Source organism: Filicampus tigris, chromosome 16 (genome assembly GCF_054856515.1).
Source record: "Filicampus tigris isolate MCC_2025a chromosome 16, RoL_Ftig_1.0, whole genome shotgun sequence".
Lineage (NCBI taxonomy): Eukaryota > Metazoa > Chordata > Actinopteri > Syngnathiformes > Syngnathidae > Filicampus > Filicampus tigris.
This window is the reverse complement of record NC_141232.1, coordinates 12,235,464-12,248,856: the sequence shown is the minus strand read 5'-3', so window position 1 is coordinate 12,248,856 and position 13,393 is coordinate 12,235,464. Positions and strand designations below refer to the sequence as shown.

The 13,393-nt window shown below is 39.5% G+C and overlaps 2 protein-coding genes across 4 annotated transcripts; both read left to right on the top strand.

Moving 5' to 3' along the window:
• The first annotated feature begins 723 nt into the window (after positions 1-723).
• LOC147134770 (chaperone Ric-8A-like) lies at positions 724-9,643 on the top strand. 3 transcript variants are annotated; one of them, XM_086056420.1, is made up of 15 exons: positions 724-873; positions 1,116-1,209; positions 1,608-1,654; positions 2,502-2,521; positions 3,056-3,139; positions 3,692-3,862; positions 3,962-4,182; positions 4,680-4,815; positions 4,951-5,139; positions 6,149-6,243; positions 6,339-6,489; positions 7,379-7,474; positions 7,633-7,777; positions 8,782-9,064; positions 9,145-9,643. In XM_086056420.1, exons 1-15 carry the CDS (start codon positions 795-797, stop codon positions 9,299-9,301), a joined length of 1,968 nt encoding a protein of 655 aa, XP_085912546.1. In that variant the 5' UTR covers positions 724-794; the 3' UTR covers positions 9,302-9,643. The 3 variants fall into 3 exon arrangements, with proteins under 3 accessions (XP_085912546.1, XP_085912544.1, XP_085912545.1); XM_086056418.1 differs by having other exon boundaries at positions 725-873; positions 1,608-1,655; positions 2,504-2,521; positions 3,692-4,182; XM_086056419.1 differs by having other exon boundaries at positions 746-869; positions 1,608-1,655; positions 2,504-2,521; positions 3,692-4,182.
• A 558-nt stretch (positions 9,644-10,201) lies between these two features.
• mmp25a (matrix metallopeptidase 25a) lies at positions 10,202-13,329 on the top strand. The gene is made up of 5 exons (XM_086055638.1): positions 10,202-10,520; positions 10,632-10,745; positions 11,482-11,572; positions 11,794-11,966; positions 12,347-13,329. Exons 1-5 carry the CDS (start codon positions 10,310-10,312, stop codon positions 12,487-12,489), a joined length of 732 nt encoding a protein of 243 aa, XP_085911764.1. The 5' UTR covers positions 10,202-10,309; the 3' UTR covers positions 12,490-13,329.
• The last annotated feature ends 64 nt before the right edge of the window (positions 13,330-13,393 follow it).

Here is a 13,393-nt window from a genome sequence, read left to right as displayed (position 1 = left end):
CGCGTGATGATGCCTAATTATCTCTATAGTTCACTGTAACTTATTTTACTTGCGACAACTATAACACGGTGGTGCCTTGAGGTATGATTGACCCGACATATGCATTTTTCATGACAAGAGTCGTTTAGCTGATTTTTGCGAGCAAAATGTTTTCATCACAAGCGTTGCACTTATGGTGTAGCGAACTCAAATCAAAAATTTAAAAAATAAACCGTGTCACATTAAAAGCTGCAGGGTTCAACGAGTGGGAAAAAAGTAGCCACTTGTAGTCTGGAAAATACGAGATATGATCTTCGTCATCTGCAAAGAACTACTCATATACTGGCTTGCTGAGCTTAGTTGTGACGTCTCAATATACTGTATAGGCGTAAGCCTGTATTGTACTGCCCCCAGGTGGCCAAGGCATGTATACCAGAAGGAGCAGAACAATATTATAATACAATTGAAATGAAGCCCAAAAATGTGACAAAACTTGCTTAATTTTTAAAATATCCTGATCATACATGTCATGACTATGTTATTGTAAAGTACAATATTATTGAGTACTTTTTTTTTTTTTTTTATGCTTAAAAACCAAACTATTGTTTTCTGGGGGTGAGGCTGAAACAGATTAATGGCAGCGCTCTTATTAAGTAACAATAAACATCTGTGGAAGCAACAAAGCCAGCTAGCTAGATAGGGGGATGGATGATATATTTTACATAATTTGCTACGGAATCTGTCACTGCTAAATCCACTGCTTAGAGAGTAGTGCAGGGAGGCACGGTGTGGAGCTGTAACCGAGAAACAAGATTATGCAGCAGCACTCTGAGCAGAGAGAAGAGGCTAAGCCTGCACGAGTAGTGCCCATCTATTTCTTGTCTACACAAGTCAGTGAGTATTGTCAATACTACTCATGTTGTTGTTTTGAGTTATTATGTTAATTTCTCTCTCTCTCTCAATTCTCTCTGTATATATATATATATATATATATATATATATATATATATATATATATATACATACACACAACAGGCACAGACAACTGGCATAAACCCAAAATTATTGTACAAATAATAAAGTCTCTTATACGTTCATATTGGATGATATAATGACTGCTATGTTTCTTGCTACAGTCTGGAAAAGTCCTACATGGAGAGGATCATTGAGAGTATCGTCCAAGGAGACCAGGACAGCATTCGCCGCCACCTGCACAGCTACAACACCCAGGTCATTGACTGTTGCCATGACAAGCACAGACACACATTTTGACCATCCAGTTATTCAAATAAAAATCAAAAATCAAAAAATTTTGACTAACATCAAACTGGAATAAAATTGTAGTGCTACAATAAACTTTACAATAAAGAACGGGTATTGTAAAGTATCTGCAGGGAGTGACAGTACTACCATTTGGTCATTAAAACTTAAGTGGCTCACATTGCATTTGAACAGACTTTGAACTGGCTTTGAATGACGATCTGCAAAGGAAAATGTAGCAGCAACTTAAATATCCAGCCTCTCAATATTCCATTAAAAGCTACATATACTGTAGCCGCTGCTTTGTGAAGTGCATTTAATTCATCATTACTACTTACAGTACTTAATGTAAATCTGTTTTCTTGTAGTATGCAGAGTGCTTCTTTTTTAACAGTGAGGAGCAGGAGAGAAAAAAGGTCAGTACACCACGCAGGACAGCAGCTCGTAAGCATACTTTTTTCTTTTTTTTTTTTTTTTATTGATCAACAGGTCACTCAATAGCCACTTAATTAGGTACACGTGATCAATCTTAGAACCAATGCATGCGGTATATTTTGTGTTTATAAATAGAGTAATGCCCCGTTTGAAACGAAACCTTTAGAGATTTATTAATCACGCACTGTGTTTATGTATTGTAGTTGCACTTCATTTTTAATACCATGATAGTACACTAAATGCACTTATATTTCTAGTAACAGGCATGTTTTATTACAATTCAATGTACCGCCTGTATTCTATATCGAAACCGAAAAAGTAAGTTCACGTTCATGTGTGTGTGCGTGTAGGTGTATGGGGGTGTGTATGCGTGTGTCTGTGTCAGTCACTTAACGCAATCAAAGAAGTTTTAAAGTAATAGTATGTTTATTGACCAAATTAATAGTAACAGTCCTCAGTATTATTGTAAGTACAAACAGTAATCACAACAACAATAAACTCTTATAGTGAGGTATTAGAAATATGACAGTATCAATTAAAACGTGATAGGCGGAATTTGGGGTATATAAGTGTACGGAATGTTTTGCAAGGTCCATGTACATGCCAATTCATTGTTTAAGTGCTTGCGATGCATTTGCTATGGTCGGTGACATCTAAATTAATGTTGGTCATTTAAACAGTATGCAGTAAGCACATTGATACTACATTTGTGGTATAATTTGTCAAACTCTTTTCATAGTCATCATTCTGTCAAATGCTTCGCATTTCTATTCTTATACATGCATTTCCATGGATGGATTCATGGATTTCATGGATTAAATGACTGCAGCAACAAGAGCTGGAAGAGGTAAAGGACACACACACAGGGAGATGAGCTGACTATGACTTTGTTCAGGGTATTACAATAAGCTCTATGTGTTTGGAATACTGACTCACACACAGAGTACACACAGTATGTATGCGTGTGTGTTTGTGTGAGATCATAACTGATTGTACTGTATGCTGCAAAGCAGCTTGGACACTATGATTCAGCACCTGAAACCTGTAAAAAAATATATATATATATTAAAAAAAAAATATATATATATATATACACCGGTATATATATATACCAATATATATAAAATTGGCAATCCTTTGGTAACCTTTCCCTAAAAAAATGAACTGTAGGGGAAGTGGAAGGTTGACAAGACTCAATGGTTGTTATTATATGCAGAACAGTGCAGGATCTGCTCTGGAGTATTTATGGGTCCTTAGACAGAGAGCCAGCACAAATGGGAACACCGATTGCCCACACTTAAATGGTTGAACTGAAATCCGAAATGTGTCTTTGTGCAAGCTGTCAACAAAAACCTGTTTTCTCTCCCTCTTGGTTGATCAGTTCCGGAAGAATAAAACCAGGGAGTGTATTCCTGACTCTGACATGGATTCTGACGATGACAAGCCTGATCTTCTTCTCCGACAGGTGGAACATAGATTGTGATTTTATTCCTGCTCAATATTGTATGAACTCTTCAACCCGTATTTGGAGAGATTTATTACTTTATTTATTTTTAATCTGGCGGCACGGTCGTCGACTGGTTAGCACGTCCGCCTCACAGTTTAGAGGTCGTGGGTTCGATCCCGGCTCCGGCCTCCCTGTGTGGAGTTTGCATGTTCTCCCTGTGCCTGCGTGGGTCTTCTCCGGGTACTCCGGTTTCCTCCCACATTCCAAAAACATGCATGTAAAGTTGTTTGGACTCTCTAAATTGCCCTTAGGTGTGATTGTGAGTGCGGATGTTTGTTTGTCTCTGTGTGCCCTGCGATTGGCTGGCAACCAATTCAGGGTGTCCCCCGCCTACTGTTCGAAGACTGCTGGGATAGGCTCCAGCACTCCCCGCGACCCTTGGAAGGGATATTTTTTATTTTGAATCCAGGAATTCTGCAGTACATGCAGTTTACAATAATGAAATGACATTCGTTCGTATTTTTATTTATCTTCATTGTTGTCTCTTTCCTTTCCTATACACTCCAATAGCATCTTGCTGCAGCCCTGTTGAATTTCATCAGTGGTCAGCTTCAAGCATCCGTGTTACGAGTGTGCTTGCATACGCTGCGCATCCTGTCCCGTGATAGGCGGAGCCTTGGACCTATGGCCACTGATGGTGCCCTTGTCACCTTGGCAGGCCTGGGAGGTATCCGATTACAGGCACGTCTAAAACAGCAGGAAATAGCCGCAGGTGGCTTAGATAAACACTGTCACGTCCACAGTGATGCTACGCTGCTAGATGTTGACTCTGTGGTCCAGGTTGTGCCCCCCTTGGAGGAAGCCTACGCTTCCAATGCTTACAGCTCAGAACTAGCCTGTTGTAAAGAGGGCCGTGTGGTACTTACCTGTGGCAAGACATGGGAAGAGGAGGTGGAAGAACTGGAGGAAGATGAGGAGGTGTGTAGGAAGGAAGCCATGAAGGCCTTGTGTAACATTGTCTACAACAGCCCAAAGGCACAGGAGAGAGCCAGCGCACTGAGGTGAGACACCAATATAGGAAGTCACGAAACATGTAACACTACACATGGCAACTACTTTGTTAGTAAGCTGTTGTTATGGAACTAATATTGCGTTTGTGGAATGAATATGAGTTAAGCAGCAAAATCCACCCCTTTTTAGCCATCTCACGGGGCGGCCATTTTGTCATTTCTGTCGACTGAAAATGACATTACCTGAGCCCTGCGCAGTTGTGAAGTCATTTTCAGTCGACAGAAGTGACAAAATGGCCGCCCCCCGAGATGGCTAAAAACACGTGGATTAACTCTTATTCCACAAACACAATATTTCTCAGAATGCCTTGTTTCACTGAGTGGGCTTGCATAGAACATAGCCTTGAAAAAAATATGTTTGGGTGGACTTCCCCTTTAAGCAGCAATTCAACCAATATTGCTCTTTAGGTGTTCACGCACGGAAGAATAATATTCATCAGCTGCTGGCCAATCTCCCACTTGCCTTTTCATGTCTGTTTCTATCCAAGGTTTCTGCAAGGTGTGTGGGAGAGTGTGAAGCAGGGCATCAACTGCAGGCAGAAAAACACTGGTCAGTTTTACAGGCTGAGGCTGCTCTTCTTACTGACAGCTTTAAGGCCTGAACTCAGGCTGCAGCTACAGCAGGTACAAAAAAACAAAACGAAACAAAAAAAACCTCACAGACCACCATTATTTCCGTATATTCAAACAATTTCATTGTAGATCATTTTGGTTTCCAATTTCTTCGGTGCTGAGCAGTTTGCTTGTCCCCTGTGTCAGGAGCAAGGAGTGTCATGGCTGACCAAAGCCATGGAGCAATGTCTGCTTGTGAAGTGGGGTGAGGGATACGAGGTGCTTAGTGACACGACAACCGCTCCTGTTTCCAAGGAAACTTCTACAGAAATTGTCGAGATCCTCAAGACACTCTTCAACATCGCACACAAGTTCAACAAGCACGAGCCCGATGAGGTGATACCTGAAAACATACAAAGCCTCAGTTCATATGTCGCATCAAATTGGTCTGCTTGGCTGTTATTCCAGAAGAAAGCCTCTCTTTGAGATGAAGCGCCAGAGAGGTTTTCTGGAACCAGGTCTTGTGGTCTGATGAGACCAAAATAAAATTTATTTGGATCAGATGGCATCAAATGTGTGGGCAAGCAAACAGATGAGGAGTACATAGACAAGTGTATCTTGTCTATATTCAAGCATGATGGAGGGGGTTTCTTGGGGCAGTCATAGTGTTGTTTACAGCACTGGGGAGCAACAGCTGACTGAGGAAGCAATTAATCACCTGTTTTTCTGAAGATGAGCCATGAGTGGTTGTTACCAGAGCCCTGATCAACTGTGATGTCATTTTCAGTTGACAGAAGTGACAAAATGCCCCCACCCCCCGAGATGGACAAAAACGAGTGATTCTTACTTAACTCATATTCCACAAACACAATATCAATCGGAATGCCATGTTTGGACTAGTGGGGCTGCATAGAACATATTACTGTAAGAATTTTTTTTCGGTTCACTTCCCCTTTTAAGCACCTATGGGGCATCCTCAAAGGGAAAGAGGATGAGGTCTCTTACTGGAGGCCACTCAAAATATTGACACTTTGGGCAAAATTTGGGCATTTTTACTTAGGGTTCATTTTTGTTGCCAACAGTGTGGATATTAACAGGCTTCGTGTTGAGTTATTTTGTGGGGACAGTAAATTACCACAGTTATACAAGCTGTTCACTGACTACTTTACAAAGTAAAGGAACGTGTCATTTCTTCAGTGTTGTCCCAGGAAAATATAGAATACTAAAATATTTACAAAAATGTAAATATGTTTTGAGCTAAACTTTTTGATCCATTGGGAAATGGTGATGCAATATAGTGCAAATGCTTGGCTCTTCCAGCATTCACACAATGAAGGATCACATGATATAAATGACTTTTAATCGCAACATCACATTTTTATCTATTTATTTATTTATTTTTTAGGAGGAGGCAGCTCTGTATCGCCACCTAGCAGCAGTGCTGCGACACTGCCTGTTGCGACAGTATGATGGCGAGGACACCCTGGAGGAAATTCAGGGGTCAGTTGTACAACATAAAACAAATATGTACAAACAACAGCCACCTAATAAAAGGTCAGAGAATCACCCAATATTTTTCCCTCATTTCACTATAGGCATACAGTAAACATCCTGTCAGCACTGCCACTGACTTGTCTGGATGTCCTGCTGTCTGTTCATGTGGACAAAGCATCCCACAAATGGGAGGACGTCAACATGGACTGTGTCCACACGTTGCTTCAGTTTATGGAAAGACGCCTGAATAAGGCAAGTGTGTGTATTTTTTTACCACCTGCTGCCTAACCGTGTAGAAATACAGCATAATCCCTCCGATGTGTTAAAAGTGCAATTCATAGTTACTGACTCATCATGATTAAGTAAAGAGTACAATAAATGCTTTTACGCAGATCAATACATAGGATAGTTGCAAAGGTTTCAACATTTCAAAATGACGCTGTTGTTCAACACCCCTGAGAACTGCTGCTACAATAATATTAATGATTTTAAAAAAAAGTTTAATTAATCTTTCTGACTGTGTCTGTGTTTAAAATCCGAGTGCTGTATTGTTAACATGGGAAAATGTTCAGTAAAACTGAATGTAAATATTACTCCATTTTAGCCCATGAATGCTAAATTGGTGTCCTGTGAATTGAAATGACAAAAGATTGTGGTAAAAACACTTTACTTTAAAGCTTTTTCAGTTTGTATGATTTCAAAATTATTCATACTCTTGATCTTATTGGGCAATTCTTGATCCTGGTAACTTTGAGCATAGAGCATTCTAATAAACTAGGTAGTTAATGCCCGTATGTATTGAGAAAGGGTATGAATAGTTTTGACAATTAGCTTTTCATAAATAATGACAACAACAAAAAAATGTCAAGTTAATAGCTCTTAAACAAGTTATGACATTTTCTATTTTGTCATTTCCAGCTATCAACATTCCTCCTTCTCCTCTAAATCACTCAGTCCCATAATAAAAATGCATTTTAAATTAAAATGCTTCCAGGTCATCACTGAATTTGGGCTTAACTGTGTGTTTGTGTGTATATAGACAATTATAAAGTAAGAGAACCAATGTAGACAGAATGTAGACTTATAATTTCTACATCTTCAAAGCTGTTTCAGCATGCATCTCTGAACTCATATCATTCAGGGTGAGAAGCCAAAGGAGAAACTAATTCCTGTACTTAATCTGCTGACTGAGAGCTCACGGGTACACAGAGAGACACGCCACTATTTGCGCCAACAGGTACATTTATCCATTTGCAGCTGATGGATATTCCTGAAAGCAATCTTCTTAGAATTCTGTGTCACATTTCCAAGGTCACCAAATGTCGACAATTTCCACTAGTCTGTGACTCCATCCTGTGGATAGTGCTGACAATGCTGTCTTTCAACCGCCCCCAGATCTTACCTCCCCTGAGGGACGTTGCAATCCGTCCAGAGCAGGACCCCACACTGAGAGGGCAGCTGGTCCGCCTGATGACCCATGTTGACACAGATGTGAAGCACTGTGCCGCTGAGCTACTGTTTGTGCTTTGCAAGGAGAATGGTACAGCAGTATCTTGGTTCATTGCCGCAAAAGAACACATATTTGTGGTCAGCAGGATAGAGGGATAGGATTTCTACTTGAGATACACTTCCAGGCCACAACATTAGGTACACCTACTGGTGGATCGGGCATTTGGTAGCTGTGTATATATATATATATATATATATATATATATATATATTCATTAACTATATATATATATATGTGTACAAAACATATGCCACCGATATTATATGGAGCAGTTCGGAATCCGTGTATCCAATAATATGACAAAAACCAAAACAATTTGAATAAAACACAGAGCAGACCAGAGTAACTGATTATTAAGTGTATTGTGCAGATTGTTATACATTTTGATAATGTACTGATAAATTGACTGTAACAAGTTTGCTCTGACCAGAATCAGAGCATGTAAAAATGCTGACATCATTGAGGTGCTTGTGAGGACAAATCTTATTGGGTAAAAGAAACGGTCTCGCTACTAAAATTATTGTATTATTATAAGTTAAATCATCCAGCACTACTGAAAGTCCAGGGCAGAATAGATTGACATGGAAGCACATAGATGCTGAATCCTGAGGAAGCAGTGCAAATAAGAGAAATGCTGAGAAATGGAGAGAATAGACAGTAGGCAATAAATGAATACAATTTCATAGCACAAATTTAGGTTGTAAATGTGCACCAGTGTTTGTGACAGTGTCTAGGCCAGCAGGCAAAGTCTTGCTGGCCTTGACTTCCCACCACTTGCTACCACTGAGGTACACCTGAATAGAATGAGATACAATGTGAGAAGCTTTTCTAGTAGATTGGTCAGTTTTTGAAAAGTGAAATGTAAATAATAATTGTGAAAGTAGACCTTGGTACGTTTGTATTTTACGTGGCCAGCGAGTGTGTGTGCATTTACCTTTACCTTTACAAATTTTTCACCATCATTTGAGCCATGTAGCAATTTATAATGCAACATTGACTATGCGGTAAACCGTCCATTGTTTTTCTGCGGCTAGTTAGCCGCTTTGTCAAATACACGGGTTACGGCAATGCTGCTGGATTGCTGGCAGCCCGAGGACTGCTCAGTGGGAGAAGGAATTCCAGTGACTTCCAGCATGCATCCCAATACTCCAGCGACTCTGACTCGGACACAGAAGAGTACCGCGAGGCCAAAGCCAGGATTAACCTGGTGACTGGCCGAGTGGAGGCAGAGCAGCCTGACCCGATGGAGGGCATGACGGAGGAGGAGAAGGAGGAGGAAGCCTGTCGCCTGATCAGCATGATAAACCGACTATCACAGTGAGTCTTACGTCTAACATGCTATTGTCTCTAATATGGAAGGGAATTTCCTTCATTGCTTTGACCTTTCTGGTACCTAGAAATCAAATCATTCAGCCAGTGGGTGTGACAGTGGATGGGAGGCTTGCTACGCTACACAGACAAATGAAAGTGTGCACATTGCAAGAAGAGGACGATGAAGATGTGGATTTGATGCCAGAGGAAGGGGAAGAAGACAAACATATGGAATCAAAATGATTCTTCAATCAATTGTCAGTAATGAACTTGAAATCTGCCAACATTTCATGTTATTGATGCAGTTACCCACTTTTAAACAATATTAGGAAGGAAGAGAAAAAATAGCGTGAAAGAAAACGCATTTGTCACTTATACGTTGTTTACAGTATGATAGAGACAAAGTCTCAGGTCACAACCATAGAATGTGGCACCTTTACTTCTGCTGAGCCGCGTGGGAACTGTATTATTTCAACGAGAAGTTAGAGACATGACTTCTGCTTATCATTACTCCCACTGTTAGGAAACACTGTTTTAAGTTGCTTGGGCTTATGTTATCGCTGAATAAAGTACAAATGTTCTTGATCAAGCTCCTTTATTGTTAACTTATAATCACATCGATCTGACAAGTACCGCTAAGTTAAAGTGAATTTCAAGTAATTTCTTCAAAAAATGGTATTTAGTAATTGACAAAGATATCAAAGATATGAGACACATTAGCCTACTTGTGACTATAACTACATGTGCATTTCTTGTGGTATTAAGTTTGTGGAGAAAATGTATTTTTTTGCAGAATATTTGGAAATTACATAAAGAGCTCCAAAATAAGATAAAAACCAGAGTAAATAAAATGACCTTCATTGTGTACACACTCAGATTATCTTTGGTGGAACACTGCGGAATTTAATTGTTTTACCAAGATTATAATAAAATGCTGATAAAATGTTCATACTGCATATATATATATGTATATATATATATATATATATATATATATATGTTTGTGTATATATGTATATAATATATATGTGTGTGGCTCATGAACATTATATTAAACTATTAGGCAATCACTCAATAAAACCCATAAGACAACGTCAGTGTCCAGCTCTAATTACGGATTGACACTCAGAGACAAATCCAGAGGGACATAATCAGTTTAGACAGCAGCGGAGCGAATGATCCATCGCAACCTGCCTTCACTACATTTTTGCAAACAAACCACAGTGACATTGAGAGACATTTGTGCAGCAAATGGACGGACAGGATGAAAACATACCAGGAAATAGCAATGAGGAATGTCAGAGAGAAAATGGTGACAGCAAGAGAGAGGAGGACTGGAACAGGTTTATTTCACAGGAAGTAGCACTGGTTGAAAAAGAGGAAGGGGAGGTCGTGGATGAATGGAGACCTGGTGAATCGGTGACCCCGCAGCAGGTTTTAAGGCTCAAAAGGTACACAGCGGGTAAGTCAGAACTCTACATACATATGAATACATTATCATTCCCTTCTTTTATTCCGCGATGCAAATATTAACATTGGGTTTGCTTCCTGTCTTTTCGGCTGAATATAACAGATTACCTATGTTTACCAGAGGACAACATCTACAACATCAACTTCTCTCGCTTCAAGATCAGAGACCTGGCCAGTGGCGCCGTCATCCTTGACATCAAAAAATATCGGCCAACAGGTAAATAATACATTTTGTAGCGAAAAGACTCTTTCAGAAGAATGATAAGCTAGTACAATATTAATGACAGCATTCTAGAGTATAATTTAAATAATACGTGAACTTATTTTTGGACTGAAAATGTTAATGACAACTCACTCATTGATAATAAAGCGAGTTTCCTCCAAGTGACACACGTCTATTCAGTTCATTAAATAAAGTGCTTTTCAAATTTAGTAACGTGGCCGGAACAGGAAAAAAATGTTTCTTTGTGGGTGAATGTTAAGCTTGATTCATTTCTCAAATGTCAAGAGCTCACTAAAATTGAAGGAGTCTGCATTAGAGTGTTTCCTATGATGCTGGGTAGGCACGTGCACAGACTTATGTGGGCAAGTGCTCAAACCCCACAAAAGGGCAAACAAAGCCCAAATTATTTCCATTGAAATTACAATCCATCCATCTATTCATTCTCTGTAGCGCTTATCCCTGCTAGGGTGTGCTGGAGCCTCTCACAGCTGATTTTAAGCGACAGGCCCTCAATTGGTCGCCAGCCAATCAGGGCAGGGCACAGGTAGACAAACAACCTTTCACACCTATGGAAAATTTAGACTCTTTAATTAACTGATCGTGCATCTTCTTGGAATGTGGACATTTGAACCCACAACCTTACTTGATTGTCCCCCCCGAACAGACAAACCACTGTCTACACATTGTTTCTTTGATGGTTTTGAATGGCTTACTCTTTTCCTCAATCCAGAAATCCAAGACATCATTGAGCTTGATGCAAACAGATTCATCCAGTATCAGTTCTCACCTGCATTTCTCAACCTGAGAGAGATTGGAGCCACGTAAGTCAACTGTGACTTATTAGATCAAACCGTGTTAGTATCATGTGGCTTACCTATACTCATGCTATTATCTAGTTGCAGGTAAGAAGTATGTTCATTCATTGGGCATAACGACGCATTTAGTTGTGACATATAATGAAACAAAACGACAACAGCTGAATCCTTGATCTGCATATTTTTGCGACAAAGGTGCACACTTTGATCTGCCGCCTGACTTGCAGGTTGGAGTTCACCGTGGGCAGCAAGGCACTGAGCCGCTTTCGCCTCATTGAGAGACATTTCTTTCGAAATGTCCTGCTCAAAACCTTTGACTTTGAGATTGGCTTCTGCATTCCGCACAGCAGGAACACTTGTGAGCACATCTACTGCTTACCTGACCTGGAACCCGAGACAGGTACGTTTTACGTTTATTACGTCAATGACCAAGGATCATGTGTGTTTCACGAGGGTCGCGCTCATGCTGTATCACACGACTTGCTAAATTGCCAAATGTAAGTTTTTTTGTCATTATTTTCAGTTCAAGTTAACGGCATTCACTTGCTTTCTGCTATCCAGTGGCACTCAGGCAACCATTGTTGACAAACATTATGAAAAGGTCGATGTCATTAGATAGATTAGATAGAATCCATAATAATAAAAGCCTGTCTTATTATGTTATGCAAATTTCTACCAATGAGATAAATGGAAAGAATGAATGACTTCATGAACAGCTGCTCTTTTTTACCCAATTCATTTCTTTCAGAAATGTAACTCTTTTCATTTTATTCTTTCCAGCTGAGGATATGATTGCCAACCCATTCGAGACACGCTCAGACAGCTTTTACTTTGTGAACAACAAGCTGGTCATGCATCATAAAGCGGAGTACTCCTTTGCACTGCCAAAACATACTGACATGGCGAATGAAAATGGGAAGTAATTTATGACGTCATTATAAGCAAGTCATTGTTGCTCTTGGTATATGGTTGTACTGTTATTTTACTGGTTATAAGAAGAACGTATTGTTTGCATTGCCATCAGGCGTGCACAAGTGAAACAGGGTTAAAATAAACATGATGTAAATTATATAATTGAAAGAACTTTCATACTTGCACTTAGGCACTTTAGACTGTTGAAAGTGTGAACTATTGATTGATTTTCTTACTTGTTGATATGTCTTGTGTATGCTTCACCTGCCAAGGGACTACGGATGTAAATTAGCTGTATGCTAACTTACGGTAACCAACGGTATTGTACCAGTGTTCATTAATGTGCACTGTCCCTTTAAAAAAATGTTGCATTTACTTTCAAACTGAAGCTAAAAAGGTATAATACATTTCTCTAACTGTTTAGAATACATGTCCCAAAGTTTCCATAATATGTAACTTCTATGCTGTATTTGATACATTTATATTAGATATTGGTTGGTTATGTGAGACATGATGCACAACTTACAAAAAATGTCAACGGTACTGTTTTGATGGCAAATAATATTGATAGATATGATATGATGCTTAATGTATTAGCTCGCAGCTGCCCACAATTCTCTTAATCTTGAGCATTATTGATAAATCTTAGTCTGCTCTAATGTACTTAGAGTGGACGTCCGCTATTTGGGTTGGGGTAGGCACCTGACCGGCTGCGTTTAACCTTACCTTTTTTTTTCCCCTCCTTGGACGCTACATAGATTTTATGTGAAAATGTGCACATACTCAAAAATGTTCAAACACCATTGCAAATGTACACATATAATACTTTGCAATAAAACAACAAAACACTATTCTAAATTGCACGTTTTTAATTACTGTACAAGTGGTCATCTATTAAAAGTTTGTACATTTGGC